The sequence below is a fragment of the Melanotaenia boesemani genome, chromosome 11, assembly GCF_017639745.1.
Source record: "Melanotaenia boesemani isolate fMelBoe1 chromosome 11, fMelBoe1.pri, whole genome shotgun sequence".
NCBI lineage: Eukaryota > Metazoa > Chordata > Actinopteri > Atheriniformes > Melanotaeniidae > Melanotaenia > Melanotaenia boesemani.
The window spans coordinates 25,065,649-25,086,515 of record NC_055692.1 but is presented as its reverse complement, the minus strand read 5'-3'; the positions used below and the strand labels follow the sequence as shown (position 1 = coordinate 25,086,515).

The 20,867-nt window shown below is 39.5% G+C and overlaps 3 protein-coding genes across 5 annotated transcripts; 2 read left to right on the top strand and 1 right to left on the bottom strand.

Annotated features, from left to right (window-relative positions):
• Positions 1 to 25: 25 nt before the first annotated feature.
• Positions 26 to 4,811, bottom strand: ccdc157 (coiled-coil domain containing 157). 2 transcript variants are annotated; one of them, XM_041999106.1, is made up of 10 exons: positions 4,488 to 4,811; positions 4,256 to 4,406; positions 3,455 to 4,145; positions 3,297 to 3,374; positions 3,023 to 3,192; positions 2,736 to 2,912; positions 2,465 to 2,633; positions 2,135 to 2,274; positions 1,946 to 2,025; positions 26 to 1,852 (listed from the first exon to the last, which is right to left on the bottom strand). In XM_041999106.1, the coding sequence occupies exons 1-10, from the start codon at positions 4,733 to 4,735 to the stop codon at positions 1,618 to 1,620; spliced, it is 2,139 nt and encodes a 712-aa protein (XP_041855040.1). In that variant the 5' UTR covers positions 4,736 to 4,811; the 3' UTR covers positions 26 to 1,617. The 2 variants fall into 2 exon arrangements, with proteins under 2 accessions (XP_041855040.1, XP_041855041.1); XM_041999107.1 differs by having other exon boundaries at positions 4,256 to 4,385.
• Positions 4,812 to 4,896: 85 nt separating this feature from the next.
• Positions 4,897 to 10,024, top strand: sf3a1 (splicing factor 3a, subunit 1). 2 transcript variants are annotated; one of them, XM_041999105.1, is made up of 15 exons: positions 4,897 to 5,097; positions 5,744 to 5,853; positions 5,939 to 6,137; positions 6,226 to 6,477; positions 6,573 to 6,647; positions 6,735 to 6,885; positions 6,972 to 7,168; positions 7,344 to 7,461; positions 7,555 to 7,862; positions 8,030 to 8,278; positions 8,372 to 8,579; positions 8,748 to 8,899; positions 9,288 to 9,389; positions 9,511 to 9,582; positions 9,664 to 10,024. In XM_041999105.1, exons 1-15 carry the CDS (start codon positions 5,050 to 5,052, stop codon positions 9,763 to 9,765), a joined length of 2,343 nt encoding a protein of 780 aa, XP_041855039.1. In that variant the 5' UTR covers positions 4,897 to 5,049; the 3' UTR covers positions 9,766 to 10,024. The 2 variants fall into 2 exon arrangements, with proteins under 2 accessions (XP_041855039.1, XP_041855038.1); XM_041999104.1 differs by having other exon boundaries at positions 6,220 to 6,477.
• A 180-nt stretch (positions 10,025 to 10,204) lies between these two features.
• LOC121649230 (TBC1 domain family member 10A-like) lies at positions 10,205 to 20,334 on the top strand. The gene is made up of 9 exons (XM_041999886.1): positions 10,205 to 10,855; positions 11,978 to 12,077; positions 13,225 to 13,332; positions 13,709 to 13,815; positions 13,914 to 14,028; positions 15,939 to 16,004; positions 16,477 to 16,666; positions 16,794 to 16,948; positions 17,675 to 20,334. Exons 1-9 carry the CDS (start codon positions 10,674 to 10,676, stop codon positions 18,200 to 18,202), a joined length of 1,551 nt encoding a protein of 516 aa, XP_041855820.1. The 5' UTR covers positions 10,205 to 10,673; the 3' UTR covers positions 18,203 to 20,334.
• Positions 20,335 to 20,867: the final 533 nt, after the last annotated feature.

Genomic DNA, 20,867 nt, shown 5'->3' with positions numbered 1-20,867 from the left:
TTTGAATCTTTATGTTATAGTGTATATCTGTGTACAATGCAAAAGACTAAAAAAAAAATAAATGTTTTGAAGCAGCATTTAAAAAAATCTAACTTATGGTGTGTTCTTACTATACATCAGGTGTCATGTCAGAGAATCATATCCCATAAGATGAAGTTGTTTTGTGTATCAGGTGCTGGTTTGAGGCTGAATTGCAGAGGTAGAACTACAGTTCAGCAATATGTTAATTTACAAAAACAATACAGAAGAGCTGATACATTCATAGTCAAATACATTGTGACCAACTGACTAAATTTCCTCCTCATGCCACTAAAAGAGACCTAATCAGGTTACGGACAAAACATCAGGAGGCAGCCTAAATTGGCTGATATTGGGAGATTATCGATAAATCCTTTATTCTGTATTCGATTTTTTATTATATTATCATCAGATACACAATTCTCAATTTCAGCCACCACATTCCCAATATATAAAATTTGACTTACAATAATGTCTCATGCCAGTGCTCTTCTCTCATAAAAACCTATAACTTGATAATTCATGTATTCAAACTCATACTGGCTGCTGAATACAGAACTAACAATATTTGTTTGACTAATGATTTAAATGTTCACATAAAAGTAGTTATGTTTATTCAAAACCTATTTTTGCGTACCGAAGTATTAGAAGATTGCATTAAAACTGAATTGAGATGTATTAGTTTGAAAGGTACAACATAAACTTGCTTTGCCTTATTTCATGTGAATCAATGGCAACATAACTTTTACTGACATCAGTGGGTAAAGAGCTTAAGATTTGAGGTTTTATGCTTGATGTCACAAGTGTTTAGTTAAGTTAGAGATTATCTCTGTGTTCACAAGCTGTCTGCTCAGAGAAAGAAAAGTCAGATCATGAGTCTGTTCAGGTTTTAATAAAGGTCAGTGCCAATCCAAAGGTAATTAATAACGTGTTTCATGTGTCGCTCTTTCTCATACACAACTTTGTCACCTGTAATCACCACTCTAGCTGACAACGAGGGATAAATATACGCTAATGATATAACTCGTAAGGTATTCTACAACAGAACAATTGGCCCTATTCTTTGTGCACTAAAAGGGATGTACTGAAAGACTGGATCGGCTGAGGTCTTGCCCAGCAGAGCATATATCTGGAGGATCCAGCAATCAAGTGTTTCCATGGAAACGTTACCCATTTTGTCAGACAACATAGAAACAATGTCTCTGACATTACTTGTGCGACATTCAAGGCTGTACAACCTCCCCATTTACTGAGACCCATGTGATTCATCCACTGTGAAAGCCATTCATTCAGAGACATGCAGGTTTTTTTTGAGTCGCATATCATATAACAGGTACTCAGTAACCTAATATCCATTCCCCATCAAACTCTATTTAAACAGCACTAACACACACCCTTTTATAAGTCCAGAGTAAGTTTGCTTGGGACATGTTTAACTTAGTGTACTGAGAGGTGTCATGGTTTAAACTCTTGTTGAAACTAAAACAACAAAATTATTAGTACAAATTTTGGATAAATATTAGGAGTAGAGTGTAACTTTTGCAGCTATCTTTACACAGTGTTGCACCATCTTTTAAATGCATTTACAAATCCAGGGTTTTATTTTTTCCTCTGAGTAAAGTCTTTGCAGCGAGAGATCAAGGAAGTGTTTCTTATGCAACTTTTAACATCAGCGGCGCCTGTGTCAAGGTGGATAGTCTGTGGATGAATTTGCAGGGATAAAGGGAGGACAGGCACATGATCCTCAGACTTGGCTGACTGTAAAACACTTTCTGCCTCTTTTACTTTCTTTTCTCTGTTACTGTATCCTACTTGAGCTTCACTGCTGCTCTGTCTGTAGAGAAATAAGGAAACAGCATTTATGTAACACACTTATAAAACCTGTAAGACTAACAATTCAAGTAAAACTACAAAGTGAAAAACTTACATTGGACTCTTCTGCACTTGTCCCAAGTCACTTTGTTGTTTTTCTGTTGGTATGCTCCACGCCTGCTGAAGCAAAACTTCCTATTGAAAGAAATACAAATATGCAATTTTCAAGGATCCTGAAAACTATGCGAGAAGTACAGATAAAAATTTGCTAAATATAAAATTGCTTATTTTCACAATTCCTTACCGTGGTAACACTATTATGTGCTTTTTGCTTCAGTTTCTCAAGACATTTGTGCAGAGTAGCATTTTCCTGTTCCAGTACTTTCATACGAACACTATTTGCCTGCATTTGTTGCTCCATATCCAAAAGCATGTCTCCTGTACCTTGTATGCAAAGAACAACATGTAAGTAAACATTTATTGATAGGTGCCTGGGCAATAAATAACTAGACTAGAAACTAAATTTACACTTTCAACAGCCTCATCAACAATCACAGACTAGTAGCTCAAGAGGAGTGTAATAACTCAGGTTTGTGTACATAAAGGCAGTTGATGATAGTAAGGAACTGCCTACTCTGTGGTTGGGCCTGAGGCCAATTGTTGAGCTCTGGGAAAGCCACCAGCAGCCTCTCCCTCTCCCTTAAAGCTCTAACGTGTTCTGTCAGCTCAGCCACACGGGTTTTCAGCTGATCTGCATGTGTTTCTAGTGCCTGCTTCTCCTTTTGAACTTCTACACACAAGTCCTGGTGGGAGAAAAACAAACCATAGATGCAAAGCCACCACATATAAAAATACTTTTTCATGGCATTACTGTAGATCACATCCATTTAAGTGCTCGTACACACCTGCTGCTGAGTGAGCTGAGTCTGTAGCTGTTCCTTCACCTCTGACATCTGTTGCAGCTGATTGCGTAAGCTGATCTGGGCCTCTTCTCTCTCTCCCAACTCCCTCTGCAGCTCCTCATTCTCTTCATCAAGAGCATCAACTCTCTCTAGCAAAGACTTTTGTTTCGCCTGCATTGACTGGATACACAACCACAAGAAAATAAAAACTTCCATGGTAAATCTTGACTAGTATGACTGATTAAAGAAAAATGAAGTTCAGGTTTTCACAACAACAGTGTGACACTGACCTCTTGTTGACGACAAGCACTCTGGTACTTGGCATTCTCCTTGTCAAAAAGAAGTTGAGTGTCAGAGATTTGAGTTTCTAGCTGCTGGACCCTTTGCTGCAGTCTGTAACAGGCCTCCGCCTCTGTTTGCAGGTTCTGCAGTTTCTCCTGCAGCATATTTTTTTCACATTCTAGCACAAAAAAAATTACTAATAAACATTAGGCATAACAGTGTATGCTACAAAATATGATTATTATAAAAAATGTATAGTAAATCTATCCTTGATGTTATTACCAAGTGTGTGTATAGTTTCTTGCTGCAATGTTGCCTCCTCCTTTAGTTTGGTGTTACTCTCCTCCAGTGACAAAATTTCTGTTGAAAATGATCACAGATAAACTGCAGTAAATGTGATCTCAGTGGAACATTATCAGGTTTATTTGTACATTTTCTACCTCTCTTCAGCTCTCGTTGCTCCACTTGGAGCTTCCGCTCCGTCTCCTTCATGGATCTTTGTGCTTTCTGCAGGGAAAACTCCAGCTGGACTATGTTTGCTTGGTGTTTTTCCACCTCTTGTTTGAACTCTTTCCGTGCACCTTCCAACTGAGACCTGAATCTGTTGCGTTCAATTTCAGTTGCTGTTACTTTGTCTTTAAGAGGCTGCACTGTGCCCCGCACATCCTGGAGATGTTTTGCCAGTCTGCGCATGTCCTTGAGTTGCTCGTTGGCCCACTGGGCAACATCACCTGCAGTCATATGTCCCAACTCTACTGTGGCCTCCATGATGTCTGAAAGAGGCTGCAGAGATGAAGGCAGGCCCTCATTCTGTAACAGATCTACACAAGTCTTTCCTGTAGTTCTCAAAAGAGATTGTGCTTGATGACATGCATCACAGGGAGTGAGGGAAGATTCTATAGTCTGGCAGCTAACATTGTGACGGTCAGCTTTGGGATAGCATGGGGCTTTGTGGTTGGGCATGAGGGATTCATTCATCTGTGGATAAAATTGAAATGAGTTTGTTGAAGACCAGGCAGATGAATGCCTGCAGCTTGCGTTAGATATAGAGGAGATGGGTGACATTGTCTTCGTTTCATTACAGTCAAATGCCTTTGTTTGTTTCTGTTTTGTCATGTCTTTTGAGGTCTCCTGTAAAAGGAAAGAGAGCATAAAAAGTAATTACGGTTATCATTTAAATGTTAATATTTTGTACATATTTAAATCTCTATAATTTTCACTAAAGTAAGCAATATACTTACCCTCCTGCTAGCAAACTGAAATAGATTACTCCAATAGGTCTTAACCACAAGGCCAACTGATAGGCAACCTTTCTGCTGGGTATGCTCTCTCCTGTGGAGTCCCCTCTGTTGCCCAATATAAGCACTAACACTTTGTAGAAGAAGCAGTAGTCTTGTTCGGGAAGGAGAATAGCAAGTGTTGACAAATAATCTTAAAATATGTATTTTGTTAGTGTCGTGTGCGTAATGTTACCTGTCAATCACCAGCTCCAGTAAAACTATGTGGGAGTGCTGATTGAAAGCGTCTTCCCCATCCACAAAGTCATACTCCTCCAGCAAAGCCAACATATCCAAATCACAAGAAAGCTTGTCAGGGAACTTCCAGGAAAAAAATTGGACTGGTCCGGTCCTGGAAAAGACGTCCAGAATTGCACCCTGAATGTCGACCAGATCTTTTCTGAGGCTCTTGATACAGTCTTGACGACCCAACAACTCAGTCATGTCTTGCAGATTGTTTTTATATGGTTCGTGAATATGTATAGCTTATTGACTATGTGTTTCCTTGGCAACTTAAAGCAAAAAAAAGAAAAAAAACTCAGAGGTCCAGAATCCTTTGCGATTTTTTCCGGAAGTAAAACGTCTCCATTGGGTCAAGGAAACCGCGTCGTGCCAACTATTTAACCGTAGATAAATTAAGTGCGAAGTTAAAGCGAATTGCGTTTCTTTCTAAATATATAGTAGAAATACTTTGAAGATACTCACCATCTTCTTGTTGGCTGGCTGTTCATAGGTAGCTTTCACAAAAAGATACAGCCATGCCGCCTGGGCCTGTTCAAATAGTTCAGCCGGAGCCCAACGACAAGGTAACGCTTTAAGTTAGCTAATGTTAGCAGTGAAGCTAGCACACGTCGTCTGTTGGCAGTTAATAAATAACGTCAACTCGGTCTTTCAACTGTAGTAATATTGACCCATTTAGTCACAACGGACGAATTTAATTGAAGATAAGTTAATTCTGGCTCCCAGCGTCCACTTTTGTGTAAGATGCATAAAGCGCAACGTGCTAACTTTGTTAGCAGTGATGCTCTCGTTTAGTCAGGGTATCTGAAGATAAAATAAGCTTGTAGATATCTGCTGAGACATAACTACATTTCAGTACAGCGCGATTTTTTGGTGGTGAAACTAACTTTGACATTGATTTCAAGAAAAACAGTTGTAATTACTTTGTTTTGCTCACTGAGTTCTTTTATGCCTTTTCCTTTTTAGTACCATTTTTTTCGCCATTACAGTGAAATAGTTTATCCACAGCTTATTATTATTATTGTTGTTGTTGTTGTTATTATTAAAACATTAAATCTCGTGGGTTTTTAACACTTAAAATGGCCTTAAACCGATTAAATAACGTTTTTATTAGTTAAAATGTCTTGTGTGATTTAAGTTTGAAAATCTCTATGTTCAAGTCTTCATGTAAATCTTGTTTAAACTGGTTGGTGATGGTAAATCTTGCCATAGAATGATGCACCAGCAGAAGAAACGCCAGCCACCAAACCAATTGTTGGCATCATATATCCACCTCCAGAGGTCCGAAATATTGTTGACAAAACAGCCAGTTTTGTTGCCAGGTTGGTTATTCTAAATGTTTATATACAGCAGCTATGTTAAATGCGTTTTTGTTCGTAGCATAACTCTGCTCTTGTCATCTCACAGGAATGGGCCTGAGTTTGAAGCCAGAATCCGTCAGAATGAGATCAACAATCCAAAGTTTAATTTCCTCAACCCCAATGATCCTTATCATGCTTACTATCGTCACAAAGTCAACGAATTTAAAGAGGGTAAAGCACAAGAACCATCTGCAGCCGTTCCTAAGGTTATGCAGCTGCCGCCTATGCAGCCGCCACAGCAAAAAGTAAGCATTAATTCTAAGTTTATTTTTAGTTGCTTACGATTAGTAAATCTTCTAATGACTGTTGTTTTCTATTTATCAATAGGTGCAGTCACAGGTGATTCAGGAGACTGTGGTTCCCAAAGAGCCTCCCCCTGAGTTTGAGTTCATTGCAGACCCTCCATCAATTTCAGCATTTGACCTGGATGTCGTAAAACTCACTGCCCAGTTTGTTGCTCGCAATGGCCGTCAATTTCTCACTCAGCTTATGCAGAAAGAACAGAGGAACTACCAGTTTGACTTTTTGCGGCCACAACACAGCCTCTTCAACTACTTTACTAAACTGGTTGAACAGTACACAAAGGTAACCTAACAAACTATTTTATTAGATTTTTATTGGTGTTTTTGGTTTGGATGGTGATGGTTAACAGTATCATTATCTTGTCTCTCAACTTTAAGATACTGATCCCACCCAAAGGCTTATTGACCAAGCTCAAGAAAGAGGCTGAGAACCCAAAAGAGGTTATGGACCAGGTATTCTGTTTAAGCAGAAACTGTCCAACTAATTGGTAAACAGATTATTTCTCCTGGGTAATTATGTCTATCTTATGGCACAAACAGGTGCGGTATCGTGTGGAGTGGGCAAAGTACCAGGAGCGTCAGAGAAAGAAGGAGGAAGAGGAAAGAGAAAAAGAACGAGTGGCATATGCGCAAATCGACTGGCATGACTTTGTAGTGGTGGAGACTGTTGATTTCCAGCCCAATGAGCAAGGTAGTTTAACTACAATGAACATCAACAGTTGAGTCCCAAAATGTTGCAAGAATTGTTAATCTTATTATGGTTATTTATTTCCCAAGGCCACTTCCCCCCACCAACAACTCCAGAGGAGCTTGGTGCTCGCATCCTTATCCAGGAGCGTTATGAGAAGTATGGAGAAAGTGAGGAAGTGGAGATGGAGGTTGAGAGTGAGGATGAAGAGGATGAACGGGAGAAACGGGCTGATGGTCACCTTTCACAACCTGATCAAGACACCCAAGTCCAGGACATGGATGAGGTTAAGATTTTTGAAGCAATTACTTAAGGAGACCAAAGTTGGATAGTTATGGTTTAAGTGCAAAAGTATTCATTTATTTATTTTTTATTTTCCATCTCCTTTGCTAATCTAATGTTTTAAACTATATACATAAATATCAACTGCTGGTAACACCATTACTCTGCTGCCTCTTCAGGGATCTGATGATGAGGATGAAGGTGTGAAGGCTCCCCTGCCACCAGACAACCCCATGCCACCCCCACTGCCTCCTACTCCAGACCAGGTTATTATTCGCAAGGACTATGATCCAAAAGGTAACACGTATCCTCAGATCAGACAGGATCAAGTGTATAACAAGCCATTACTATGTACAATGTGTGTTAAACTCATGCTCTCTTTCCCCACAGCTTCTAAGCCTCCACCCTCAGTGTCAACTCCAGATGAGTATCTCATCTCACCAATTACTGGTGAGAAGATCCCAGCCAGTAAGATGCAAGAGCACATGCGAATTGGTCTGCTGGATCCACGCTGGCTGGAGCAAAGAGACCGCAGCATCAGAGACAGGCAGACAGAAGATGAAGTCTATGCACCTGGTTTGGATATCGAAAGCAGCTTGAAACAACTTGCTGAGAGGCGTACTGATATCTTTGGTGTTGAGGAGACAGCCATAGGTAAAAAGATCGGTGAAGAAGAAATCCAGAAGCCAGAGGAAAAGGTGAGAACAGTTGAAGGGTTTCACTGCACATTTCTAGTTTAATGTCTTGAGTTGCATGAAATGAAGTCAGCACACTTTTCATCCTGAAAAATTACAGAAAAAAAGGTGATGGTTTATGACAGTGTCTCTTTGTACCTGCAACTTTTTTGTTCTTTTGCCCTCGTCAGGTAACCTGGGATGGCCACTCAGGAAGCATGGCTCGTACACAGCAGGCAGCACAAGCCAATATCACTCTTCAAGAGCAAATTGAAGCCATTCACAAGGCCAAAGGACTAGTGGGAGAAGATGACACTAAGGAGAAAATTGGCCCAAGCAAACCAAGTGAAATTCATCAGCCACCCCCCATGCCCTCATCTGCAGTCAGTTTGCCTAAACCCAGTCCTCCCCCAACACCAATCCCTCGCCCACCTTTATCTGTGAGTTGCTGTCCTTAAGAAAAGAAAGAAAAACAGTAAAGCTTTTGTTAAGAATTTGTGCCTTTTTATAACTCAAATATGGTTTACGAACAGATGGCACCTCCAGTGCGCACCACTCTCTTGTCTGCTGTACCTGTAATTCCAAGACCCCCTGTTTCTCCAGTGGTGCGCCTTGCACCAGGGCAAGTTATAACATCGATGCCTCCAATGATTCCTGCTCCTCGCATCAATGTGGTTCCCATGCCACCATCAGCACCACACGTCATGGCTCCCAGACCACCCCCCATGGTTGTTCCAACTGGTAAGATGAAGGTTTCCCAACAGCTTTCAGAAACATTCACAATATTCATTGTAAAGTGAACAGATACTTTGTGCTAATCTATCAATTGAACTTTTTGGCAAATCATGTCTTCTTTTTTCTTTTTTGTAAATCTTTTTAACTTAAAAATAAAAACCTGTTTCTTCTCAGCGTTTGTGCCTGCTCCTCCAGTACCACAACCACCAAGCGCTCCTGCACCTCCTGCCCACCCACCTCCTCCTCATGACGATGAGCCCATCAGCAAGAAGATGAAGACGGAGGACAACCTCATTCCAGAAGAGGAGTTCCTTCGCAGAAACAAGGTTTGGTGGAACAGCAATATATTAAAATATCCAGCTTTACATTTGTAAATTACCAATGCCATCGTCTCATTTTACACAAGGGCTCAGTTCATAACTTGCACGTAAACAACATTCAGTGCACAGGATTGAATCCTAGACTGGCAAAACCTGTTTAACTTGCCAAGAGAAAAAGAAATAAAGGATAATAAGCGATGGCTTATATGGATTATTAATTTTTGTGAACGCAGTGATAATTTATGGCCTTATTTGCAATAATTTAAAAAACTAAGCAAACATTTTCAGTAACAATTTAACCTGAATACATGTGATCAATTGTAACATCTGAGCTGTCATTCAGTAAGATCTTTTTTTATATTATTTATAAATTTTTTTTTTTTTCTGTCTCCAGGGTCCTGTGGCAGTTAAAGTACAAGTCCCCAACATGCAGGACAAAACCGAATGGAAGCTGAATGGCCAAGTGCTGAATTTCACTGTTCCGCTTACAGACCAGGTGTGCAAGTGATTTTATGTTTATTTATTTTCTTCCTGAAACCACTTTCTGTTTTTTTTGTGAGTGAATGCATGCATGTACACTCCATTTTTATGGATATGCAATTGTAATGTCTCCACAGGTGTCTGTTATTAAAGTCAAAATCCATGAAGCCACAGGCATGCCAGCAGGAAAACAGAAGTTGCAGTATGAGGTAAATATATTTAATTTCATCTAAGCTTTTTTTATCTGAATAAATGAAAATAACTAATATATTGTTTCTATTTTTTTATAGGGCATTTTCATTAAGGATTCCAACTCCTTGGCTTATTACAACATGAACAACGGTTCTATCATCCATTTGGCTCTGAAGGAGAGAGGTGGAAGAAAGAAGTGAGCTTTTCTGCAAGAAGGAAAAATTGATGTCTCAGTCCTGTCATGTCATTTTAATGTCATGGTAACGTTTGCATTGTTTACACACCTCAGTGTGATAGGCATGCTGTTATTGAATGGTAAAAGATATATTCTCTGCCCTACTACAATATTGATTAAACTCTTAATATGTCCATGTCATTGTTGAAGTTAAATAAACATGTAACTTGCAAGAACGTGTAGAGCCCTGTATTGTTAATTTGTTTTAATAAAGGAGCTGAAAAATAAAATGTGCTTTTGTTGCTATTAAATGAAATGTCAAGTTTGGAAACTAATCACACTATTAAAATGCACATTACATAGACTACATCTAGATTTGGGTTTAGAAAAGATGCCAGAGACCACATGATACAGTATATGAAGAGCGATATAGGATTTATTTCATTCTTCTTGGCAGCCACTAGGGGTAACCATAACATAACTTCGGTAAAAACCAAGCTGAGATTGTAGACTCGAGTTTCTGGTCGAAGCAGACTATGTTCAGCACTCGGTATAACAGGGCAGCGCACCAAACCAGGAGCAGAATAGAATAAATAATTTACAAAAACCGAGACCACCATGTAACATTCGTTTATTAAAGGTAGGGTCAGTTTAGAAGTAGTTTTAGATCGGATTAATGTACGAGCAGTTAAAGCTAACAATATTAGCAAGCTAATGTTAATTCGGACTCAAGTTAATTGTACTAGCAAATGCATAACATGTTTAATGTGGCCTGGCAATAGACGCGCAAATATATTTACAAACATAACAATAGTTAGAAAGTTTTGTTCACGTCTTGAAATCATGGCGTCGGTGCAGTTTGATTGACTTTGGGCTGTCAAAAAGCTTGCTGACGTTAGCTACCCTGGCTAGCCAGCTAGCTTTCCTGCTGCTATGGCCAAAATAGAGAACGGCCGTCAATCATTGGACACAAGGAGCATCAGGACTATTAGCAGCATTCATATTGACGATGAAAGCTCTTTGGGATCTGACTCAGAGATCAACGGCTTCACCAGTGAAAGGCAAACCGATAAATATGGATTTATTGGTGGGGCACAGCAGTACTCGGAGGAGTCGTAAGTTTGTTTTATGTCTAACAGTGATTCATCCCCATTAACTTTAAATGTGTCTTGCAAGAGTACGCCCAGTTTACTTAAACAAAGGTGATGTAAGCAATTTAATCAACAATAATTTCATAATCGTGATAAAATGTCACAAGTTCGGAAGATGGCATTGAGTAGACGCCTCTGAACAACAGGGCTCCCAAACCAGCTGCGTGGCACAGTGTGTATGTATGTGTTGTGTGTTTATTTTTTTATGTCCACTATTTTCCTCTCAAAGCATGGTAAATATAAGTAGAATATGGCAAGAAGCAGGCAGACGAATGTAATAAAAATCACCATAGTTTTTCTAAACTTTTTCATATAATGTTACAAAAATAGATATTTGGCACACAACCCTTTAATGGAGGAGGCTTGAAAGAGGACTTCGATGTGGCTGGCTGTTTAGTTTGAATAGTCATTCATGGCCTTTCAAGCAGCATACATTTATTTTTATTTATTTATTTTTATTCTTTTCCTTTTCTAAGAAGGTCTTTTATTCTCCCCCCCATTTTTGTAACTGCATGCCTAAAGCCTGCATTACAGAGCTCAGCTAGTGGATGGAGAGAGTGAAAATTGTGCCAAGCACCAGCTGGCAAGGAGTTTCCTGTTTTCTGAAGTTTTTGGCAGACTCGCTTGGAGCCACAGCTCAGGAGCCCCTTTACTACAGGGCCTCTTTTGGCTTGGTCCTATAGATGGTCTCAAACCCAGGTTTTAGCTTACACTGCTTGGGCATAAAAGTAACTTAGCAACTGTTTAAGGGTTTTTTGAAGCGGTAGCTGGGGTATAACATCTTGCACTTATCCACCAGACACTTTTAACTGAGAGAGGGCTATTCTAAATTTTAAAAAAGGGCTACTCTTTGAAAACATTTTCACCCTGCAATTACAGGCTTGTGCCAGTGATATAATTACATAGTTCAGTTAAAGCATGACTTCACTCATAATGTAGGTCTAACTCGCCTATGTCTTGCTTTCCTATTGGAGAATATAATGTGAGTTTTACTGCATGAAAACATTCTACAGTTAATTTTTTATGTGATTTCTTGTGCTATATATAAAAATAGTATTTTGCATTTTGTCTCCACTGTATGTCCAGAGCTCAAGATTTGCCCCCAGAGGTGCTCAGACAAAGGGAGGTGAAGTGGTTGGACATGCTCAGCCACTGGGACAAGTGGATGATTAAGAGATTCAATAAGGTCAGCAGTACTTATTAACAAGACAAACTGTTTAGTGGATGCTTTGTATGTCTTCCATTGCACTGTTGCTGATACATAAATGTCATTACGATTGTCTCCAGGAAACTGATTTTTGGGGCTGACTAGTTTTATGCACATGTCCAAACAATGCAAGTGCTTCAACTATTTGATTGCACAAGGAAAAGATTTTGTGGACACATTGTTTTGGAGATCCACTTGTCTAGCAAGTTCTGTCTGAAACGCTCTCAGCAATCAGCGTAACTGTAACTACACCTCATTTCAATGAGTCAGCAGCAAGCCAGGACACAACCCAAGTCTTTAGCACCCCATGTACCATGTGACAAATTGACAGTCTCAGATTAAGGGTGGAGCTATGCTGACTTTGCATGAGCCAACTGATGCGAGTATAAGTTAAAGATACGCCCAAACATTTTGATCATGAGAGGACAAAGTAAATTTAGAAGTAACCTGTTATTTGCATGTTGTGTTATGGTCAGAGAATCAAATCCCCCATTGTTCTTATGATTGAAAATATTTGCAAAGATTACATTAAAAGATGTACTCTCCTTAAAAGGGGGGAAAACAACATAAAAGGGGGGGGAAAAGTCACAAAATGGTCACTGAAATGTTTACTCCAGTTCAGCCAGTCTGTTGCATCAAGACTGGTCTGTGACTGTCCAGCAAAGCTCATTGCTATCACAAGTTATACTTAGAGTTAAGGCATGTAATTGCACTTTGATCCCACGTACGTTTTTTTTTCCTTTGCAGCCTCAGATCCAAGCAAAGAAGTGATTTTTTTTAAACAATATCTGTATGTATTTGTGTTAATATGTTGTGTTTAAGAATCCAATCTATGTGATATAGTGTTTATGTAATCAGACCACACATTAGAGTATACTCTTATTGTTCTCTTACTGATCTTATTGTTGTTGTTCTTCTTTTGTTTTGTTTTTTTGTTTGTTTCCACAAAAACTGCCATTCAGTTTTTTTGAACCTCACAAAAACAAAAAGGGAACCAACAGAAAGAACCATGTCCATTACCTTTACTATTGCTTTATGATTATATCTTATATCTTATGTAAAACCATTGTCACACTTGCACCTTGTTGTATTATTTGATTTGTTAAGGCATTACTCTGTGTCCCAGGTGAGACTACGGTGCCAGAAGGGAATTCCTCCTGCCCTGCGAGGTCGTGCATGGCTGTACTTATCAGGAGGGAAGGTAAAGAAGGAGCAGAACCAAGGAAAGTTTGAGGTCAGACGCTTTCTTCTTTCACTTCCTCCACACAGCTGCATTGATGCTGTTTTGGGCTCATTTCATTTTGAAATTTCATTTGAAATTGTTACTGAAACTGTGGTCATACACTGGTGGTACCTCTTTGGTTAAGCTGAAACCTGATTGTTGCGTGAAGTTAGAGCCAGTTCACTTTTATGTTGGTCAGTTTACAGTCTAACATGAACTGCTGAATTTCTAATTTACACACGAAGGCTTGATGTTTACAATTCATGAGGTATTAATTGGGTTGTTGAACCATGAAATCTCCATTCTACATTATTACAATGTAAAATGTCATTATCAGTGCTGTTACTGCTGTAAATGGATCTCACATGCCCTCCATGTGCTTTGTCAGGAGTTGGATAGTCAGCCAGGGGACCCCAAATGGCTTGACGTGATTGAGAAAGATCTCCATCGTCAGTTTCCATTTCATGAGATGTTTGTATCACGAGGAGGACACGGGTAAGCTGTCTGATGTGATGTAATGTGACAATTCACACCATAATTAATGATTGTGTCGTGTCTGACATAATTTATCTAAATTTTGTAACCCTGTGCAGGCAGCAGGATCTGTTACGTGTTCTTAAGGCCTACACTCTCTACAGACCAGAGGAGGGATATTGCCAGGCCCAGGCTCCAATTGCTGCTGTGTTGCTAATGCACATGCCTGCTGAGGTGCTACATGACTTCTCTCCACTATCCACACACTCATCTGGTTTTTCTAGTGTAGATGTCCTATTCTGAAGAGCTACTTCAGACCTTAAATCTAAGAACCTTAAGTTAAAAAAAATTAGGCACTTTTTATCTTTTTCTGAGGCTTGCTTTCAATGTGTGAGCTTGGACAAGTCTATTTTTAGCTTAATAGCAGAGAGACAAACTGTACTGATATAATATGCAGATAAATCTTGAGCTGTTCCAGAGACTATTTTTAAGCTTCATGACATCTTAAGAACACGTTGATATTAGACTTGGTGACTTCACAAAAGATCAGGGTTTTTTAAACCCACAATAATATAATGCTGCTGGCAGAATCCTGTATAGAGCGAGTTGCTTCGTGTGTGTCACTGTAATAATATTTGCATTTCTTGCTGTGGTCTGCATTTGTTTATGTTGAATGTTTTTCTGTCACTTTGTTAGGTTAAGTCAACGCAGCTCTGCTGCTGCTGCAGTTGTGTTTGTACTTGGTCACTGATCTTCCTGTAGCGTCACCTTTGAGAAGTCACACAGTTAATGTTTTTTCAGTTCCTCTGGCCATTCTGTGTGCACGCAAATGCAGCACTTAGGTCTAAAACTGAGAAAATTACTCCGTTCACATCTCATTTTATCACTAAGTTCACACAGTTTAGCTAACTGGCAGTACTGTAAGTGCAGATAAAAAACTACACTTCAAAGTTAAAAAATTTACTGTAGTTCACATTGTTGCTGCAAGTTTCATTTACTGTTACTTGTCATTTCCAGTGAAGTTTTTCTAAATGATTTGTTTTCACATCTCTTAAAAGTGTTGTGTTTTGAATATTTAAGGTGATTTTACAGTTGCTGAGCTACTTCTGTTATTCTGTACTTAGGCCTGTCGCGATAAGCAATAAGTCAATTAATTGAACGATAAGAAAATAAGAGCACGATAAGTTTGCCGGCCGCGATAATTTTTTTTCGTCCCCCCTTTACCATAGACTGTGTATGACAATAGGTTTCACTATGGAGTATTTCGACTAAACGCTCTGGTTTCTTGCGGAGTGATCTCTCTAGTGTCACACTTGACTGCAGCATGTTGCAGCACGAGCCGGTAAGCCGCATTTGTTTTGCACGGCTGCCAACACGCAATGGCCGTGAGACTTGCGTATTTAAGTGGCTTCTCACGCTCTCGCGCTAAACCTCCGATTCTCATGCTGAAATATGTAAATAATAGATGCAAGCATCTCCTCTTTTATTGTTTCGCTGCTTCCCACATGTAAGCAGAACACACACATTCTAGCTTACGACGTCAGTACAAAGCCCCCACTTCCTGGTCTACCGTAATAACCCCTGTAATCCGCAGGCACATTACGCAAATAGAATCAGCCTATATACTACCGTATATGACAAAATACACATTAAGAGCAATGCCGGCTAATCGAGAGGTTTGGGAGGATTCCCAGTGGGCCGCATAACTTTTGGGCCGGCATCCCGGCGTATGTGAAAAAGGCGCTTTTATTTATTTAGTTTATTGACCTTTGAAAATGTGTACTTGCATTATTACGGCATATGTCACTATATTAGTTGAGAATGGTCTCAAAATGACACATTAGCGCTCTGCGCAATATTATCGTTTATCGTGATAATTTCTGAGAAAATTTATCGTACAGCTAAATTTGTTATCGTGACAGGCCTATCTGTACTGTATGGTGGAGATGAACTAGAGACTAATGTTTTGCTGTTGTGGACATTTCTTCATTACAGCAAAACAGAACATGTGCTTGTGTGTTTGAAGACTTTACTATATGGTCAAAATAAACATTTCCAGTGTTATCGACCTTCCATACAAGCAGAGACATGTCCTCTAAAATGAACAGTGTGATTTCTTACATCATCTGTATTTGTTTCCACAGGATGCTTTCTGGGGCCTGGTCCAAATCTGTGAGAAGTTTCTTCCTGGTTACTACAGTCCTGGCTTGGTGAGACTGAAACTCACAAAAGCTTGCAGAGTAACATCCTCAAAAGAGGATTCCACCTTATTTTCCTCACAAACTAGGCTTTTTGTAATTGCAGTTAAATTGGGATATGTTTAGTTTACCATTTAAACTAGACTTAATGTCCTCACACAGAACAAGCTGTAACCAAACACAGTCAAACGCATATTGTGGTTACAGCTCCCTGATGAAACCTGTGGGGTGTTGTCTCTTTTGTTGTATCATGATTTATAGTAACAATCTAGTGTAATTAAGTTACACTAGAATTCATTTCAAATGCTTGCCAATAAAATATGTCATTGTGACAACAAAGTATGGAGCAACAAAATGGAGAAACAGTTAAGGAAATTGATCCCTTTAACATTTGGTTTAATTGAGTAACGTCCTCATGTCCGTGAGGTTTCATTTCTTAGAAATAAAGACATCACTGTTTGTGTTTGTTTCTGCCTTTTTTTAGGAAGCTATACAGTTAGATGGAGAAATTCTGTTTGCTCTGCTGCGACGCTTCTGTCCGCTAGCTTACCGGCATCTGGAGAAACATAAGATTGATCCCATCCTCTACATGACTGAGTGGTTTATGTGTGCCTTCTCCAGAACCCTTCCCTGGGCTTCTGTGTTACGTGTCTGGGACATGTTCCTCTGTGATGGTAAGAGCAGCTGTTTTTTGTTTTTTTTTTTGTTTTTTTTTTGGAGCATGTTGGTGTTAAACAAAAGCAGAACATCACAATATCTGCACGCTGATGCTCACTTATTGGATTCTTCTCCATCCTTCAGGAGTCAAGATAATATTTCGTGTGGGTTTGGTGCTGCTTAAGTGCACATTGGGAACTCGGGAGAAGCTGAAGGCCTGCCAGGGCCTGTATGAGACCATGGAACATCTCAGGGCCATAGATCCTAGATACATGCAGGAGGGCTTTCTTGTGCGAGAGGTAAGAGTAAAGGACATATCAGGGTTGCCAATTAAAGATACATCCTTGAACTGCTAAGGTGTTTAAGGGTCACTCTGCTAAAATGTGCGTCAGTGAAAGAGTGGTATGAAAAGGAATATAATCTGTCCAGCCTAGCTGGTTACTATGTGGTATATTAACTTTTTTTGAGTGAGGTGCAGTAGTTACTTTTCCTTACAGGAATAGTAATGGACACAGCAGGGTGAAATGTACAAAGGCTGATCCCAAGATCTTCCAAAGACTGGAACAGTTGTTTGTTAATGACATTAAGTCATGTTGCACAATCCTCCAGTGATGCAGAGAATGTTGTTTCATTGTGGGTATGGAGTTGGAGAGGACTCTGTAAGAGCTCATACATAAAGCAAAGAGAACAGTGGAGTCTGAGAGTGAGTTAAATTGACAATACCCAGATATATTGACCAGAGTGCAGGCTGTGCAGTGTCTGGTCCTGTAGCAAGTTATGTGAGAGTCTCTGTCTCCTTGAACAATACACCCTCTTATATTATTGGCTGTCATGACTGTGGGTGACAATTAGTCCAGAGCAGCCTAAGGCCCTTTGGCATTTACTGAAAAAGTTCACATTTTTATCACAGCAGCTGAACGTGAAAGATATTTTCCATCAATGGCTGGTCCCCCCCCCCCAATTTCTTTTAGATCATGATCTAAGGTTAGCTGTGACTTGATTATGTGTCTATTTTCCTTTTGCAGATTCTCGAAGTTCCAGTGACGGCGCGAGATGTGGAAAGAGAGCATCACTCTCAGCACAAACGCTGGAGGAAGAACCGTGGAGAATTGAATTTCAAACCTCCTCCAAGAATGCATGGCGCTCGCCTCATCATGTTGGCCGAGCCACCCAGGCACCAGGACCTGCAACAGAACCCCACTATTGTTTTAGAGGTGCCTACTCCACAGCTGAAGAAGGACGAGAAGAGGAAGAGCAAGAAGAAGAAGAGCATCAAGAAATCCCAGCCCATTGAGGAGATCCTTAATCCATATCCTCTTCCTGGTGAACCCCCACCTCCTCCATCATCCACTGATCCACCAGCCCCACCACATACCCCACCACCTGCCCCACCTGCAGATGGCAGCGTGACGCCGGAGATCGTGCCACAAACTGAAACAAACTCGCCTCACGAGCAGAGAGCGCCTCCCTCTGACCTTCCCCCTGCCAAAGAATCTGTTCTTCATCAATCCACACAAAGCCTTAGCAGCACAGAGCAGGATACATACCTGTAGCTCCACAGGTGTGTGTGTATGTGTGTGTGTGTTTGTGTGTGTGTGTAGATGAAGCACCAGCACGCTATGGTCCACAAACAGCCAGCCTTTCCAAAGTCCATGACTGGCCAGCATTGCTACAATTATTATTATTGTTGTATTGGACCATTTTGTATTCAGTGTAAAACTACTTAAACGCTTTTGCCATTTGTCAGCATGAAGCTGATGTTGCCTCTTGATGCTCAGCATTCTTATTCAGACCAGAGGACTCAGTATTTTGTTTGCATTGGAGACAAGTTACCGAGTTGCTGGGAGCAAGATATTCTCCTGGTATTTCTAGTATTTCTAAGTCTGTAATAAAAAGTGTTACGGTGCCACAGGTAAGGCAGTTTCATTCAACACTGTTAAGTAGTAATACAGCAGCAGAGGATGTGAACTCCTGACACAAGCTCCATGTTTTAACTTCTTAAACCGTTATAGTTCATTAGGGTGTTGGGTCACTAGGGGGCAGCCTGTCACTGGACCCATTCCTGCTAGTTAAAATGACCACAGCAATGATGTAATTCATTGAATCGGTAGGGCGCTTTTCTGAAATTAAACCTTTTTTTTCTTACAGGGAAACAGATGTCTTATGTTTTCTAATCTTAAACTTGGAGGTGTCGCTCTGCATTCTGTTCCAAGTCTTTACGTAATTGAGAAATGGTGTAAACATGGAGTTTAGTGTTTGAGCTTGTTCTGCTAGTGCAAATAGTCGCTCATTTCAATCTCAGCTGAATTATTGTGGTCAGAACTATGTATAAACTCCAGTTTTCACTGTGCCAGGCACTTCCAGCCACTTTACTGCAGCAGTAATTCATGTTGCTTGGACAGCAGAGGGGAGAACACTGAACATTCCCCACTGTATGACACATTCCTGCCTTCTTAAAAGCTAAACAGTTTAAAAGAGAAAAAAAGAAAAGAAAAAAAGTCTTGCCAAATACAAATCTGTATGATGTGTATATTTGTTTATCTGTTTCCTGTCAAACCTGGACTGTACAAATCACCTAATGGTGCTGACCTTCCTCTTGGCTCTACTTGAGAATCAATAAGATGTTGTCTTACTTTTTGCTAGAATTTCCAAAGCAAGTTAAGATTTTATTTTTCCTGAGACGATTTATAAACTCTACCTGTTACCAGGCTTATTTTGTGTATATGGTCAAGAGGGATTATGATTTCCACATTTACTGGGAGATTTGTAGCCATTTTCCAATGAAAATCTGCCTCATTTCTTTGGGAAACATAGACATCTAAGGGTTTTGAGGTTTTTTTCATTTTTTTGTCACAAAACACGACAACCGTTTTTTTTGTTATTCATAAAATTTCACAACAGTGGTAAAGGGAGATTAGACAAACAAGGACATACTGGGGAATATGTTTGTCTAAAAGTAAAAAAAAAAATGCATATGCAGGTCAGTTACAAAGCAGTGGGGTTGCAGCCACACCTGTATGCAATACTCTTCAGTTGCCTGCATTAAGCTTCTTACACATTTCGTTTATGTTACATCTTAATTTAAGGCTTTTTGTGTAGATATGTGTAAAAACATAATCTGTTTTTCTAATGAATTTCTTTTTCATTAGATTTTTATTGAGCAGTCAAAGAAACCACACAGGATACATCTCTGAACTCTGAACTTCCCTATATTTAGATCAGTATTTGTAACACTAGAAAAAAAAACAATTTATCTGGGATTTGGAGGAAGTTCTGTCACTAGTTTTTCTTTTAAAACTCTTAAGACCTTTTGGTATTATTTTACCACTTACACTAGGGTTATGCAAGAGATATTTGACAAACAGTGCTGGAGTTTTATGGTTATAAGTAAAAATTTGGATTCAATGCAGCTGACAATGTTTATGTTACATGTTTGTTTGCCATCAGCCTGTAGTTTGTGCAGTTTCTTATATTCACCAGCAGATGGCGCACTAAAGTCATACCTTCGAAATAATGGGTAACATGATAAAAGGCTTTGAGGGTCTCAACATGCCTTCAGTAATGTTATTTTTTGTGTGTGTATCATGTTGCACCACATAAAAATATGACTCAGTGGCTGAATTAACTACATATTTGTGTTTTTGGATGTCACAGCTCTACTTCAGAATAAAGCTCTATAAAGACATTCAACCTATGTGTGTATTTGTAGACTGTTTATTTGGTTTGCAGTTTGTAAAATTAAATGTTGTATCAGGTGGGAAATTGGTACTCTTTCTATATACTATGGCACTGGGGTAATTTCCAACTTTTATTAGTGAACTTTTAAGTATTTGTAGGGGTATTTTGATGCCTTTAAATAGAGGCAAACTGTTTCCCTATGCGTTCAGTACTTTTTGTAAGCAAACAGCTCTGTCATTGCCAGTATTAGTTTTATTAGTTTGTTTAAAAAAAAAAAAAAAGCTAAAGTGGGAATGTCTATTTTATTTTTATAGCACATGTAAACACAATGTGCTTTACATAAAAAGAACAAGAAATATGAATACACAAGTATACACTTATGTACATATTCTTTGATGTACATTTCTTAGTGTTCTGTGGCAGCCCGAGGTGCTGGGAATATTTTTAAAACTGTCTTTTATACATTGTAGATTGGTTACATTTCCTTGCTGATAGCAGCATAATTTAGTTATTAGTGTTCAGGTTCCCTCCCCATCACGG